The sequence below is a fragment of the Amyelois transitella genome, chromosome 10 (assembly GCF_032362555.1).
Source record: "Amyelois transitella isolate CPQ chromosome 10, ilAmyTran1.1, whole genome shotgun sequence".
In the NCBI taxonomy this organism is placed as follows: Eukaryota; Metazoa; Arthropoda; class Insecta; order Lepidoptera; family Pyralidae; genus Amyelois; species Amyelois transitella.
In genome coordinates this window covers 9,739,912-9,752,999 of record NC_083513.1, presented here as the reverse complement: position 1 = coordinate 9,752,999, position 13,088 = coordinate 9,739,912, and the positions used below count along the sequence as shown (strand labels likewise).

At 38.2% G+C, this 13,088-nt stretch overlaps 3 protein-coding genes across 16 annotated transcripts in view; 1 reads left to right on the top strand and 2 right to left on the bottom strand.

The window, feature by feature from the left end:
- The window catches only part of LOC106133125 (E3 ubiquitin-protein ligase RNF19B), a 43,184-nt gene extending 42,519 nt beyond the window's left edge, over nucleotides 1-665 (bottom strand). Inside the window, exon 1 of the mRNA XM_060946029.1 lies at nucleotides 29-665. Within this exon, the coding sequence (XP_060802012.1) occupies nucleotides 29-161 (133 nt within the window). The 5' untranslated portion in view covers nucleotides 162-665. The remainder of the gene's footprint in view (nucleotides 1-28) is intronic.
- Nucleotides 666-1,857: 1,192 nt separating this feature from the next.
- Nucleotides 1,858-7,580, top strand: LOC106133108 (alpha-2-macroglobulin receptor-associated protein). The gene is made up of 7 exons (XM_013332721.2): nucleotides 1,858-2,236; nucleotides 2,328-2,537; nucleotides 2,701-2,911; nucleotides 4,887-5,048; nucleotides 5,456-5,553; nucleotides 6,113-6,202; nucleotides 6,824-7,580. Exons 1-7 carry the CDS (start codon nucleotides 2,045-2,047, stop codon nucleotides 6,953-6,955), a joined length of 1,095 nt encoding a protein of 364 aa, XP_013188175.2. The 5' UTR covers nucleotides 1,858-2,044; the 3' UTR covers nucleotides 6,956-7,580.
- Nucleotides 7,581-7,866: 286 nt separating this feature from the next.
- The window catches only part of LOC106133065 (ankyrin repeat domain-containing protein 17), a 52,572-nt gene continuing 47,350 nt past the window's right edge, over nucleotides 7,867-13,088 (bottom strand). For 13 of the 14 annotated variants that reach the window (XM_060946376.1, XM_060946367.1, XM_060946365.1 and 10 more), the window contains 5 exons: nucleotides 12,665-12,784; nucleotides 11,987-12,103; nucleotides 11,025-11,201; nucleotides 9,454-9,588; nucleotides 7,867-8,454 (listed from right to left, as the gene is read on the bottom strand). In XM_060946376.1, the coding sequence (XP_060802359.1) occupies nucleotides 8,431-8,454; nucleotides 9,454-9,588; nucleotides 11,025-11,201; nucleotides 11,987-12,103; nucleotides 12,665-12,784 (573 nt within the window). In that variant the 3' untranslated portion in view covers nucleotides 7,867-8,430. The remainder of the gene's footprint in view (nucleotides 8,455-9,453; nucleotides 9,589-11,024; nucleotides 11,202-11,986; nucleotides 12,104-12,664; nucleotides 12,785-13,088) is intronic. The other variant, XM_060946366.1, reaches the window with a different exon arrangement.

Sequence of the window (13,088 nt, the reverse complement as noted above, 5' to 3'; positions counted from 1 at the left end):
GATCATGATTCTAAGGTCTGATCAGTACCTGAGTGGGCGAATCTTCTGCCGACGAGGGGGCTATCCAACAGCAATCGTCGGATGGACCAGCGGCCTAGCAGTCCGCCGCCCCAGCCGCAGCCGCCACCGCTGCCCCGACGCATACCATCCCGTTCCACCATCACAACAAACTATAGCACATCACAACCCGAACACAGTCAAACGACAGTTATTGGCGCAGTCACACGACCGACATTTGCTCTCGCGGCCTGTAGACTACCGTTAGAACATCGAGTCGAACCCGCAAGAGTTTGCACAACGTATTGAGTAATCGACGTCGAGGCATCAGCGAGAGAAAGTAGCAATGGCTAGCCAGACGATCGCGGCCGCGATCTCGCAGACGGATGCACTCTCAGATGGGGAAGAGAATCCGCTTTGTACAGAGTTTTTACACTACGAGGTACCTACTTCATTTAAACGAATAAATTTATTGAAATATTCACGTCAGTAGATGTTTACCATTGTTAATTGTCTTATCTATAGTAACTACTAAGCTTTACCCAATATATAAATTATTTAAATAATAAAATACGAAAATAACAACTGAATCACTCTTTGTAGACGATGGCACAAAATTCCCAAACGTTTACCACGAATTACAAATGACGCTGTCAAAATCCGTGTCAAGAAAAGACAGAAAAAACTTGTCTATGAACATAAAATGAACAATATATATATTTTTTGGTATCTATCTATTTTGGCATTGGATACGAGCACGAAACTAATAGCATTACGCTCTAAATTGGATAGTACGACGAAACGAAAAGCTTATTTGCAATAAAAAATCAGTTCATCAATCAGTTTCTAAAATTAGAAAGGAATAAACTAAGCACAGCACTGAGAAAAGATGTCTACACGCTAAGTAAAATACGCAACGCACAATAAAAATAAGACGTATGTAACCAAGTTGCATTTAGCGATAACTATCTTCAGTTTTATCACGCTTTGTTGCCGAAAGAAGAATGTTATATACATTTTTATTGGATCCGGACTGAGTGCAGGTATTATATTGTAGCGGGAGCGATGATAGATGATTTTTTATTGTTGTGATGTATGGTGTTGAGATGTCGCCACAATATGATCACGTCTGTATCCCTTACGAGGTAGACAGAGACTTTGCGAGACCAGATGGTCACGTTCAGCCGTATGGTTTAGTTATGGAATAGTGACAACCTGTCACTAGTAGTGACAGGTTGCCAGCCGATCTCCTAAAACGAGAATCCCAAGTTTATTATTCTTTCCCTTAGTCGGTAATCATTGTTACAAATATTTCGTATGGACTCACCCACTCACAACCGAGCTTCAACCGAATGATGGGCAAGCAATGGACGATCCTTAGAAATAACTCTGTCCTGCCTTGGCTCGACCCCGTTCCATTGCATGATAACAAACCTGTTGCCTGTATTCTACTGTGGTTAAAGATTAATGAAATTCTTCGTCGTTCAAAACGATGACAATTCCAAATCGTCTAAATTCATGATTTTAGTCAAGTTGCACTACTATTTTTGCTCAGATGAGTGCACTTCAAGCTCGTCTTTGCCATTTCACGAGGCATGGTACGACCCGGTGACCGAGCTACCGTCGTCTTTTGGCTCGGTATAGCGTTAGTCATCCTTATTGATCATGTATATTTTCTGTATATATGCGTAAAAGATTTTGGTAATGAAGCACATTGCAAAAACTTCTGAGTCTTAACTGTGGCACGCTGAACACCCCTCGATTACATTTCCACCTATTACAGAAAGAAGCCAATAAAAAGAAATCCCAACTTAGCTGTCATAATCCCAAGTCAAAATACAAATCAAAGTCATATTCGTCATCATAATCATCGTTAAATTTTTTTCTCTAAAATAGACATTATTTTGATTAAGAATTTGCCATAATATAGAAAAGAAAGAAAGAAAAGATTAAGAATTTGATTAAAAAACCGTGAAACCATCATAAAGAAAGTCAAACAAAAATTGTATTTAGGCTTAGGATAAATTTGATAAGAGGCGCGTTAGACATGTTGCTATTTCAGAGAAATGTTATTTGTTTACTTATTCTGTTAATTTCTCAAGTTTTCTGTGAAAATAAATATTCCAAGTCAGCAAATGAAAAGAAAAGTGATATAAAAAACAAGGATGTTGATTTCAGGACTTTAGAGAAACCTTTCAGGATGAACAAACTAAATCTTCTGTGGTCTAAAGCACAACATGTAAGTAAGAAATATTGGGGGCGTTTTTGCTTTAATAAATCAAATATTTAAAATTTGTGTTTCTGTAGTAATATTAAGATCTTTTTTATAGCGACTAACGGAGCCTAAACTAAAGTCCCTCTATAGTGATCTGATGATCCAAGATAAGGAAGAAATAACATATAAAAGAGTTAAGAGTGAAGGTGGTGATAAGGAAGGACTCAAAGAGGCAGAGTTGAGGCGTAAGCTAACTACTATCATGAACAACTACGGCTTACGGGAACATTTCGAAGATGGTGCTGGCAGGCAGAAGGACCATCCAGTGAGTTGATATTCTACATAAATATGAATCAGCTTGCAAAGCAAACAGAAAAAAGTTAAGAATTGTTTATATTCAAAAACAATTTTTAATAATGGCGATTTTTACATTTGTATATACAATATTATATATACCTGTATATATACAACTCAGTTCAACTTTTCAGTCTCACAACTCTGCCATTGATGACCACATTAACAGGAGCATATTCAAGGATAAGAAGCTTAACCAGCTGTGGGCCAAGGCAGAGACATCTGGCTTCACCAGCGAGGAGCTGTCAGCACTCAAAGAAGAATTCCTGCATCACCAGGACAAGATTGATCAGTACTATGATCTGCTGAGTGATGCGAAGGATGGCAAGAAAGATACTTATGATAGTAAGTTCCAAGTTATATAATTTTTAACATATTTATTTGTATTTCCAAAGTTATCTTGAATATACATGGGAAGATTTGGAGTTGTCTTATCCAACTTTCAGAAACTACCCTTGGTTTCGCCAAGTGCATATTGCTTTAGTCTCTTCTTATGATATCCACATGAAAGAGTTGGAGTGACTATAGTTTTAAAATGCCAGAAATCAAAGCCTTCAGACTGATCTTTGCAGGCAAGTATTGCACACACTCTAAGACTTATAACACATCCTCAATGCTTTAATGTGCACTGCCCTTTTGATTAAGGATTTTCCTTTATATTTTGGTTGACTAGATGAAATCACAATAAGTATAAGTCCATCATTGTACATATTCTTTGAAATCCAATGACTGTTTTGTAATTATTATGTAATAACAAAACAAAAGAAAACTGTTTACAAAAAGAAAAAAAAAATCAATTATGTAAAAATTAAATCAATATATGATTTAAAAAAAAATATTATTATTAGGTTAGAAGTCCTGTGAAATGATGCATATTACAGCAGACATGACATCTGCTGATATCATTAACTGGTTGGTCGATATGTGTATGTATGTTTTAGATTACTAAAATTACTACACCTATTTATCAAAATAAAAAACAAGAACAATATTCATTTTCTTGATTTATTGCTTTAATTACTTTTGTGTTACGCATACTAATATAGAAGGTATATATTAGTAACTTAACTAGAAGGTATATAAAAGTAAAAGTTCATAAAAATGGAACAAGTTTTAAAAATTCAAATATTTCAAATTTTAAATCAAATTTAAAATAAATCATTCAAAATGGTACATGGTCGTTATTCCCTTCGCAACTTGCGATTCACCAAATCTTTTATAATGTGAACTGCTACGATTTGGAATTTCCTCCCCCCATCTCTCTTCCTCTTCCCCTACATATACATACATATAATCACGTCTATAAACGTTGCTGGGTAGAAAGAGCCAACTGTCTTGAAAATACTTATAAGTCACGATCAGCTGTTTAGCTTACTGATAGAATTGTGATTTATATAAAATGACAGGTTGCTAGCCTGTCGTCTAAAAGAGGAATCCCATGTTTTTTAGCCTATCCTTTAGTCCTATAAATGTAACTTGGAAATTTTCAAGGCAAGAGTGAATGAGCTTGCGCGGCAGGCAGATTGAGGTCAAACACACTAAATGTTTTATAAAAAAAAAAACCCATGCAGTATCTTGTTGTTGACTATATTTGACGAGGTCATCGACCTAGTTCTTAATCTCAAGTCATGATAAAACTACAATATTTATATTTTACAATATAAAGCTTATTACATCTATATATTGTAAAGTTGCCGTGTGATTGTCGGCACTTTGGGATAGGACCATACCGATGAATTGATTATATGTATGTATATTGAAAATATCAATTTTTATTTCATTTAATTTGTTATATTGTTATATGCCGTGTGGTTCCCGGCACCAATACAAAAAAGAATAGGACCACTCCATCTGTTTCCCATGGATGTCGTAAAAGGCGACTAAGGGATAGGCTTACAAACTTGGGATTCTTTTTAGGCGATGTGCCAGCAACCTGTCACTAATTGAATTTCAATTCTATCATTAAGCCAAATAGCTGAACGTGGCCATTTAGTCTTTCAAGACTGTTGGCTCTGTCTACCCCGCAAGGGATATAGACGTGACCATATGTTTGTATGTTATATTGTTTAACTATATATTTGTCCTACCTACTGTTCATCTCTAGGTGTGATGATATCAGACATTTAAGTAGGCATTGATTGACCAGTGTTGACCTTTGAGAGAGTCGTGGAAGAAAATTCCAAATTGTCTGTCATCCATCGGCAAGTTAGCTTTATTTTTGCACCAGTAAACAAGTCGGTCGCGCAGTTCAGTCGTAAAAATATTACAGGCTACAGATATACATTCGCTATTGTAATATTGGTATGTTTTCTTTTTTTAGATGCAATAAATGAGGAAGAAATGGAGAAGTACAATGAGATCAGTGGTAATTTACAAACAAATGAAATCAAGAATGATTTCACTGATAAGACAAATATGATCAGGGACAAGCACAGGGGACTCCGTGACGGCTTTGACAGGCTGCAGAGAATTACAGCCAGAGGTATTTGGAATGTAGACTTAATTTTCGTGTGCATATATATATATATATATTATCACGTCTTTATCCCATGCTGGGTTGACAAAGCCAACAGATAAAAGATTGAAAGGCCACGTTTAGCTGTATGGATTAACAATGGAATTTAAATTCAACCTTAGTCGCCTTTTACGACATCCATGGGAAAGATATGGAGTGGTCTTATTCTTAAGTGCCACACTGCACGTTTTAGTGTCTTATTAAGAGTTACCTATGTGCAAGAAAAATGTGTATACATGCTAAAAGCTAAAATTTTAATATCTTACCAACTTGAGGTATTTTCAGTTCCATTAAAAGATGATTGCCTGAACATGTTATAAAAATGGTTTATTTATAGTTTTGAGAATTTACGGTTTATATCACACTCATTCCAGGTCCAAATAACAAGGAATTTATAGAACCCAAGGTACAAGGACTATGGCGGATGGCGACAGCTGCAAACTTCACTGTTGATGAGCTAGAGTCCCTGAAGGTATACCTGCTGTTATCTCCACCTATATTTTATATTAGACTATCTTAGGTTTATTATATCTTCATCTTTTAAGGCTTAAATGGAGCTAATAGAAAAATGTTCACCTATGTGAAATTCTATTTTGTAAAATACCTATGTACTGTACTACCTGCCTTGCACAGCATGTGTCACTTCATTTTGTCTGTAGTGGACACTAAGATTGAGGCTAACTGCTTGGAATGCATTCTGATGAGATTTTTTTAAAACTGCTAATAAAACGTCTATGGTTGAATGGTTACTAGACCATGACCATCCCCCGTAGAAGACATGAGCGACGACCTTTTTATCGCGCGACAAACTATCGCTGTCCCGTTTCAAGTAATAATAAAAAGCGAAACAGCGATAGTTTTTACGGAGGATGTCTCTCTACCGAGTTATCAACATTTATTTTGATAACTAACCGATGCTTTAACGGTGAGAGAAACATTGTGACCTAGGGCTCCTCTCCAAAGAGGTGGTGACGCAACCGGGACTTAAACCAGATGGATGATGATGACAAGATTCTACGTGTAATTTCCAGGTGGAATTGCAGCATTACGAGTCTCGTCTGCTGAAGCTGCGCGCGCTCCACGCCGACCATGTAAGAAAAGTTGAGAAATTCGACAGCAAGGTCATCATCAATTTTTCTTTTAGTTTTCCTTTTTTATTTTTTTTACTAATTTATTATACACAGAGAACATCGAGAATAATAATCACAAGAACCAAATTTCCAAAGGTTCTGCTTATTTCAAAAGAAATCTCATCCAGCAGACCCGAGATAGGAGACATTCCTTGTATATTTTTCCTTATTTATTTTTCCAAAACCATTACTTGACTAATTGTAACTTCTTTAATCATGTTTTTTTAACATTGTTTTGATTTTCAAAAATTTTTAGAAAAGAGTTTCCCAATTTCTGTGATATTTTTTGTTTGAAAGGAATTATTCCATTCTGATAGAATACTTAAAAAGTAACATCAAAACCGGGTTAGTAATATACAAAATAGTTTTCTTTCATAAACGGACGGCCACGTTAACTGCTGTCCTCTTAAATTGGACAATTAGGAGGCAACAAACGAGTCTTTTTTTCACATATATATCACGTCTTTATTTCTTACTGGGTAGACAGAGCCAACAACGGTAAGACTCGAAATACCACGTTCTTCCAAAAAGTTGTAATCTGGTTGCATTTGTAATGTAAACCTCATATTTATATATATTTAAGTTTTTTCCAAGATTTGAATGAATTTTCAGATCGCAGCCACCGGCGACAAGATGGATCACTTCGACGAGCAGCAGCAGATGATCAAGAAGCACTCGCGGAAGGTGGAGAAGATGCACGCTGACATTGAACAGAAGATCCTCTCCAAACATTCTGAGTTGTGAAGTGTTTACTCTATGTTCTGCAGTGATTCTATTGAGGAATAGACTGTCAAGGATTTGATTTTATATCGAAAATTAAAGGTAGTTTTTTTTGTACAGTCGTGTCAAAAGTGCACAGATACCTATTAGGCCAAGATCTATAGATAGTTTTTAATGCCTTGATATACAGGTTTATGGACAAATAAGATATTTTAGCTACAAATGATTAACTAATTAATCCACTTTGGATTCAGCAAGCACATATTTAAATTTGGCAACTTACTTGGGGCCAAAGAAATGCTTGCCCTTTAATTTTGTTTTCACTCCACTGTAGGATTTATTATCATTGTTAGATTTTATAAAATATTCTCTTCCCAGATTATGTTAATATCTGTGTTTCTTTTTTAACATAATCTAATAAATTGTAATTTTAAGGATTTATAACCAAATGTTTCCATGTTTAATTAATAACCTGCTAATTTAAATGTTGCTCTTTGTCAGTGATACTTATGCATTTAAAAGTTTTTTTAAGATCTCTGGTTTTATCTAGTAATTATATAGAATTCAAATCAGGTCATATTTTTATACTTTTCGTGTTACGCATAATGTTCATATTTATTTTAAAGAATCTCTAAAGTTCGCAGAGGGTTAACGTTATTAATGATATCAATAAACGATTTATATTTTATGTAAACAGAACTTTTATTTCGTCGTAATGTAATGAACTCAAAACATTTGCATAGGCCCTATTCAAGAACACACGCAAGACATTTTGACAACGGTTTATTTGCCTAGAACTTACCGCATATCCTGCTTTAATATTCGAGACAACGTCCTCAGTAATAATTTACTTAAAAATATACACATTACCCAAATAAACCTATAAAAAAGAATTATTTGAAAAAACAGGTGGTATTATTAAAAACACCAGTGGATACAGTGCATCAATATATGATATTTAATCTTCATGTACAAGCAAATTTATTAATACACGTTTAATAATTCCGTCTCATTTGCGAGCATATCAATCATAGAAATTAATATCGTATTATGCCATAATATAGAGTGTAAAATATGTATAATAACGGCGGCTGGGTCCGCTCAAGGCAACCAAACGCGGCGGCGCCAGGAATCAGATTCCAAGCTCCCTACTACACGTACATCATATATATCTACATGAAACGGCGCCGACTATAATAATCATAATTTGTCTAACGCTGCGGCAGTAACAAATAAAACTACACCGACTCCCCTCACGAGTTTCATTATAATGAATTGTTTAATGCTCACTTCAGTCGATCGTACAGTATAAGTAGTTCTCTTCTCGATAGGACATTTTCTCTAATATGTATATAGATAATCTGTATAATATAATCTTTCTCACTAATATCTACACCGTTTCCAAGGGTTACAATTATATATAATCCTCGCCGGATAGTAGGCGCGGTCGGGCGCCTCGGAACTAGTGCGCGCGAACTAAGGCAGTGGTAGACCCTTCTCTAGTGAGTCCATTTGCTCCAACTCTGTAACGAACAGGACAGCTATGTTAGTATCACGTAGAGCAACTGTCAGTCTGATCTCCGTGTCCGTATTAACAAGATCAATCTTTGGACATACTTTTTGTATAAGGTGAAAGATTGCTTTTTACAACATTCACGATGATGTAGTCCTATATTAATGTATATCCCTATACATTAATATAGGTCTCTAAACTGAAAAACTATCTGTGCACATATTTGATCAAAATACATTCGTTCGGTTAGTCCTTCCAACTATTGATCTATTTAAACTAGCGACCCGCCCCGTCTTCGCACGGGCAGCATTTATGATAAATTCAAATAGGTCCAGCGGTTAAGCTGCGAAAGCGGAGGAGACGTGATTATCATACATACTTTCACCCCCATTTTAGTTATTTCATTAAAAAAGTATCCAGTGTTATAACACGGCTAAAATCATACCAAATTACCAATCGATCTACCTGTTCAGCTGTGAAAGCGGACCAGATAGACTTACGCATCACTACATAGTATAAAACAAAGTCGCTATTTTAGTCTGTTTGTCTGTATGCTTAAATCTTTTAAATTACGCAACGGATTTTGATGCGGTTATTTGTAACAGGTAGAGTGATTCAAGAGGAAGGTTTTTATGTACATACATACATAAAACCACGTCACTTTCCCGGAGGGGTAGGCAGAGACTACCTCTTTCCACTTGCCACGATTTCTGCATATTTCCTTCGCTTCATCCACATTCATAACTCTCTTCATGCAAGCTCGGCGGTTTCAGGTACTTTTGACCTGACCCTTTACCAGGACGTTCTTAATTTGATCAAGATACGTTCGTCTAGGTCTTCCCACTCCGACTTTTCCCTCCACACCCTCCATGTATATCTGCTTAGTCAACCTGTTTTCATTCATCCTCATTTTTCATTTTTATGTATAATAACATTTATAATTTTGCACCCGTGCGAAGCCGGGGCGGGTCGCTAGTATATATTATAATATTGATACGGTATGAACTACCTGCTTGTCGGGCTGGCGGTGGTGCTGGTGGTGCTCGGTGGCGGCGGGCACGTACTGCAGCGTGTGCAGCAGCGACAGCCCGCCGTACTGCTCCAGCCCGCCCGCCGCCACGCCCACGCCCACGCCCGGCTGCTGCTGATCACAAAAAAATCATAATGAGTCTTCTTCCTAAGCACCCGAAACCGCCGAGCTTGCATGAAGAGAGTTATGAATGTGGATGAAGCGAAGGAAGTGTGCAGAGATCGTGGCAAGTGGAAAGAGGTAGTCTCTGCCTACCCCTCCGGGAAAGAGGCGTGATTTTATGTATGTATGTATGTAGTCTTCTTCCTCATGGCTTTAGACCCGGTTGCATACTCGTCACTCTGGAGCCCGGGGTATGCCTTCGACTATGAATCCTGGATTGGGGTGAGTCACGTTTTTATACGAAGCGACTTCTATCTGAACTCCGCAACCTTTGCAGGGGAACCGATCCCGTATTGGATTATAAAAAACGGACAACCAAACACACAATTTTGTAGTATTAGTATAGATAAATATGAGACAATAGTTTGTAAGAATCTTATTGTAAATAATTGTTAAATGAAAAATTTTATAAGTCGCCATGAAAGAAATTCCTGTGTCAAGTTCGCCCACGCTTGGCTACGGACATTTCTGTGTTTCATGTCACAAGCATGTACGCGATATACGCGACGATAAAACGAAAAATACTTTTATTTATGACTAGCTTTGCCGCGACTTCGTCCGCGTGGAATAGTTATTTTGGGCATTATTGAAGCCCTCGAAGATGAATAATTTCCCCCGATTTTGTTTCACATTTTCATTATTTCTTCGCTCCTTATAGTCGCATCGTGATGTTATATAGCCTAAAGCCTTTCCCAATTCGAACCAGTTCCTGAGATTAGCGCTTCAAACAAAATTCAAAATTTTTATTTATTCATACCAAACAAACTCTTCAGCTTTATAATATTAGTATACATAGATTGATAACAAGTATTGATAAAATAGGTCACAATTTAACTTTGGCAGTATTTTTATACACATATAATCACGTCCATGTATATCGGTTGCGCGCATATCTGGTATCAGTCGTGGTCGGGTACTTTAGCAGTATTTATACACATATAATCACGTCCGTGTGTATCGGTCGCGGGGTACCTGGTATCAGTCGTGGTCGGGCACTTTAGCAGTATTTTTACACACATATAATCACGTCCGTGTGTATCGGTCGCGGGGTACCTGGTATCGGTCGCGGGGTACCTGGTATCGGTCGTGGGGTACCTGGTATTCGTCGCGGGGTACCTGGTATCGGTCGCGGGGTACCTGGTATCAGTCGTGGTCGGGCACTTTAGCAGTATTTTTACACACATATAATCACGTCCGTGTGTATCGGTCGCGGGGTACCTGGTATCGGTCGCGGGGTACCTGGTATCGGTCGTGGGGTACCTGGTATTCGTCGCGGGGTACCTGGTATCGGTCGCGGAGTACCTGGTATCGGTCGTGGTCGGGCACTTTAGCAGTATTTTTACACACATATAATCACGTCCGTGTATATCGGTCGCGGCGCGGGGTACCTGGTATCGGTCGTGGTCGGGCACGAGCGCGGCGGCGGGCAGCGGCGCGTGCTGCGGCCAGTCGTCGCCGGCCGTGAGCTTCCAGGCGCGCTCCGTGCCGATGGGGCGCGGCTTGCGCTCCTCCTCCTCGCCGCCGCCCGCCCCGCCCGCGCCGCCCCAGCCGCGGTCCACCAGTGACTGGAAATAGTCAATACATCATTTACCATTTCTTTCATATATATATTGTCACGTCTATACATATATACCTTGTATAGTATCTTATCCGTCGAAAGCCACGTTTAGCTGTTTGGCTTATTGATAGAATTGAGATTCAAATAGTGACAGGTTACTAGCTCATTGCCAAAAAACAAGGATACCAATTTTATAATAACCATATCCCTCAATCGTCTTTTACGACATACGTGGGGAAAAAAGATGGAATGGTCCTTTTTTTTTTGTATTCTCGTTTTTAGGACAGGTAATGAACCTAAAATATTCGTAACATTAACATTAATTAACAACGCTTGTCATCAGTCTCTGCCTGCCCCTGCACGAAAGATTGATTTGACGCATGTATGTCATTATTTTCAAAATTTCAGGATTTCTCACGATGTTTTACCTAGCTAGCAAACTTCTGAATATGCTCGCACAAACTGAGCATACAAAGTGACACGAATACTAGTTAGTGACAGACCTGACGTTGTAACTATAACGAATTTTACAATGTTTTCGGCGTGAATTTGACCGGTTTTTTTTGTTAGACACTACAACCAACTCACGGAACTTTCTATTATACCTGATCGTTATATCTCAGACCAAGCACTAATGACATCTGCATAGTCCGCACAAGAGACATGAAAATTCACGTTGGCCAAGGCCGTCTTTATATGGTTCATATTCACAATATTTATTTTACTAATAGTTTCTCTGTAAAAGTAGCATTTTATCATAAATCGCGCAATCAAAATCAAATGATAAAATACCTGGTAGTGGTGAGGCTGAGGCGGGTGCTGCATCTGCTTGGGCGGCGGCTGCTGGTACGAGGACGACATCAGCAGCGTGCTCAGGTTAGCGGCGCTGCTGGCTCCGGTGAACAGTTGCTGCAAACGTACAACGTACAAACATACAAACGATTTTTTATTAAGAAAATTGCCGTGTGGCTATGGGCTGTCGACCTGTCACTCAAATTTCAAATTCAAAACTTTTATTCATTACTATGGGACACTTCAATGTCATTTAATAATTGTTATATCTATCTTTTGGTTTCAAAACATTGGTTGACGTGAAATAAATTACTTAAAACTAAGTTTACTGCCGCTTCCAAAGCGCCAGTGCAGAAGAAGAGGTAACCAACTGCACTGCAGCATTTTCTTCAACAACATCATTTGAATCTCAATTCTATCATTAAGCCAAACAGCTGACCGTGGCCTTACAGTCTTTTCATAACTGTTTCCCACCCCACAAGGGATATAGACGTGATTATAAGAAAAAATGAATTAATATTTTAATATTCGTTTTCTACGATATAAGTTGGTGCCATGATCTCATTTCTTTAGTTATTTCCTGTGCACTTCTGTCCATCATCGTTGTGGTGTGGTGTATGTATACATGTATGCACGTATGTATGTATGTACATGAGACACAGAGAGAGGCGGGCGCACCTGCGCGGTGTGCAGCAGCGGGTGCCGCTGGCTGAAGTCGGGCGCGCGAGGGTTGAGCCTGGACACGGCCTCCACGCCCACGTAGCCCAGCCCCATGTTCACGCCGCTCGACATCGACACCTGACAATTATTCTTTTATGTTAAGGTACCTATAACGCGATGTAACCCTATATTTTCAGGGGGGAGGGGCTAGCAACCTGGTTTACAGGTACCTGTTTTCAGGAGCTAGCTCTTTCACAAGACAACGAACTAACAACTATCAGTTATATGTCTAAATATAGATTATAAGCACATAACTTTTTTTAACAAATAGTTTTAAAAGGAAATAAAGGTTTTTTTTATTTTTATTACTACCTTCTACACTATTTTTATAAGAAAAAATATATTCAAACTTACAGGAAACGTAAAAGAAACAAAACAATAC

Excerpts from the sequence above, each read along its gene's own strand:
- LOC106133108 (XM_013332721.2), top strand. The coding sequence starts at position 2,045 with ATGTTGCTATTTCAGAGAAATGTTATTTGTTTACTTATTCTGTTAATT. Across the intron at positions 2,237-2,327 it reads TGTGGTCTAAAGCACAACAT|CGACTAACGGAGCCTAAACT; the intron begins GTAAGTAAGAAA and ends TCTTTTTTATAG. Across the intron at positions 2,538-2,700 it reads GCAGGCAGAAGGACCATCCA|TCTCACAACTCTGCCATTGA; the intron begins GTGAGTTGATAT and ends TCAACTTTTCAG.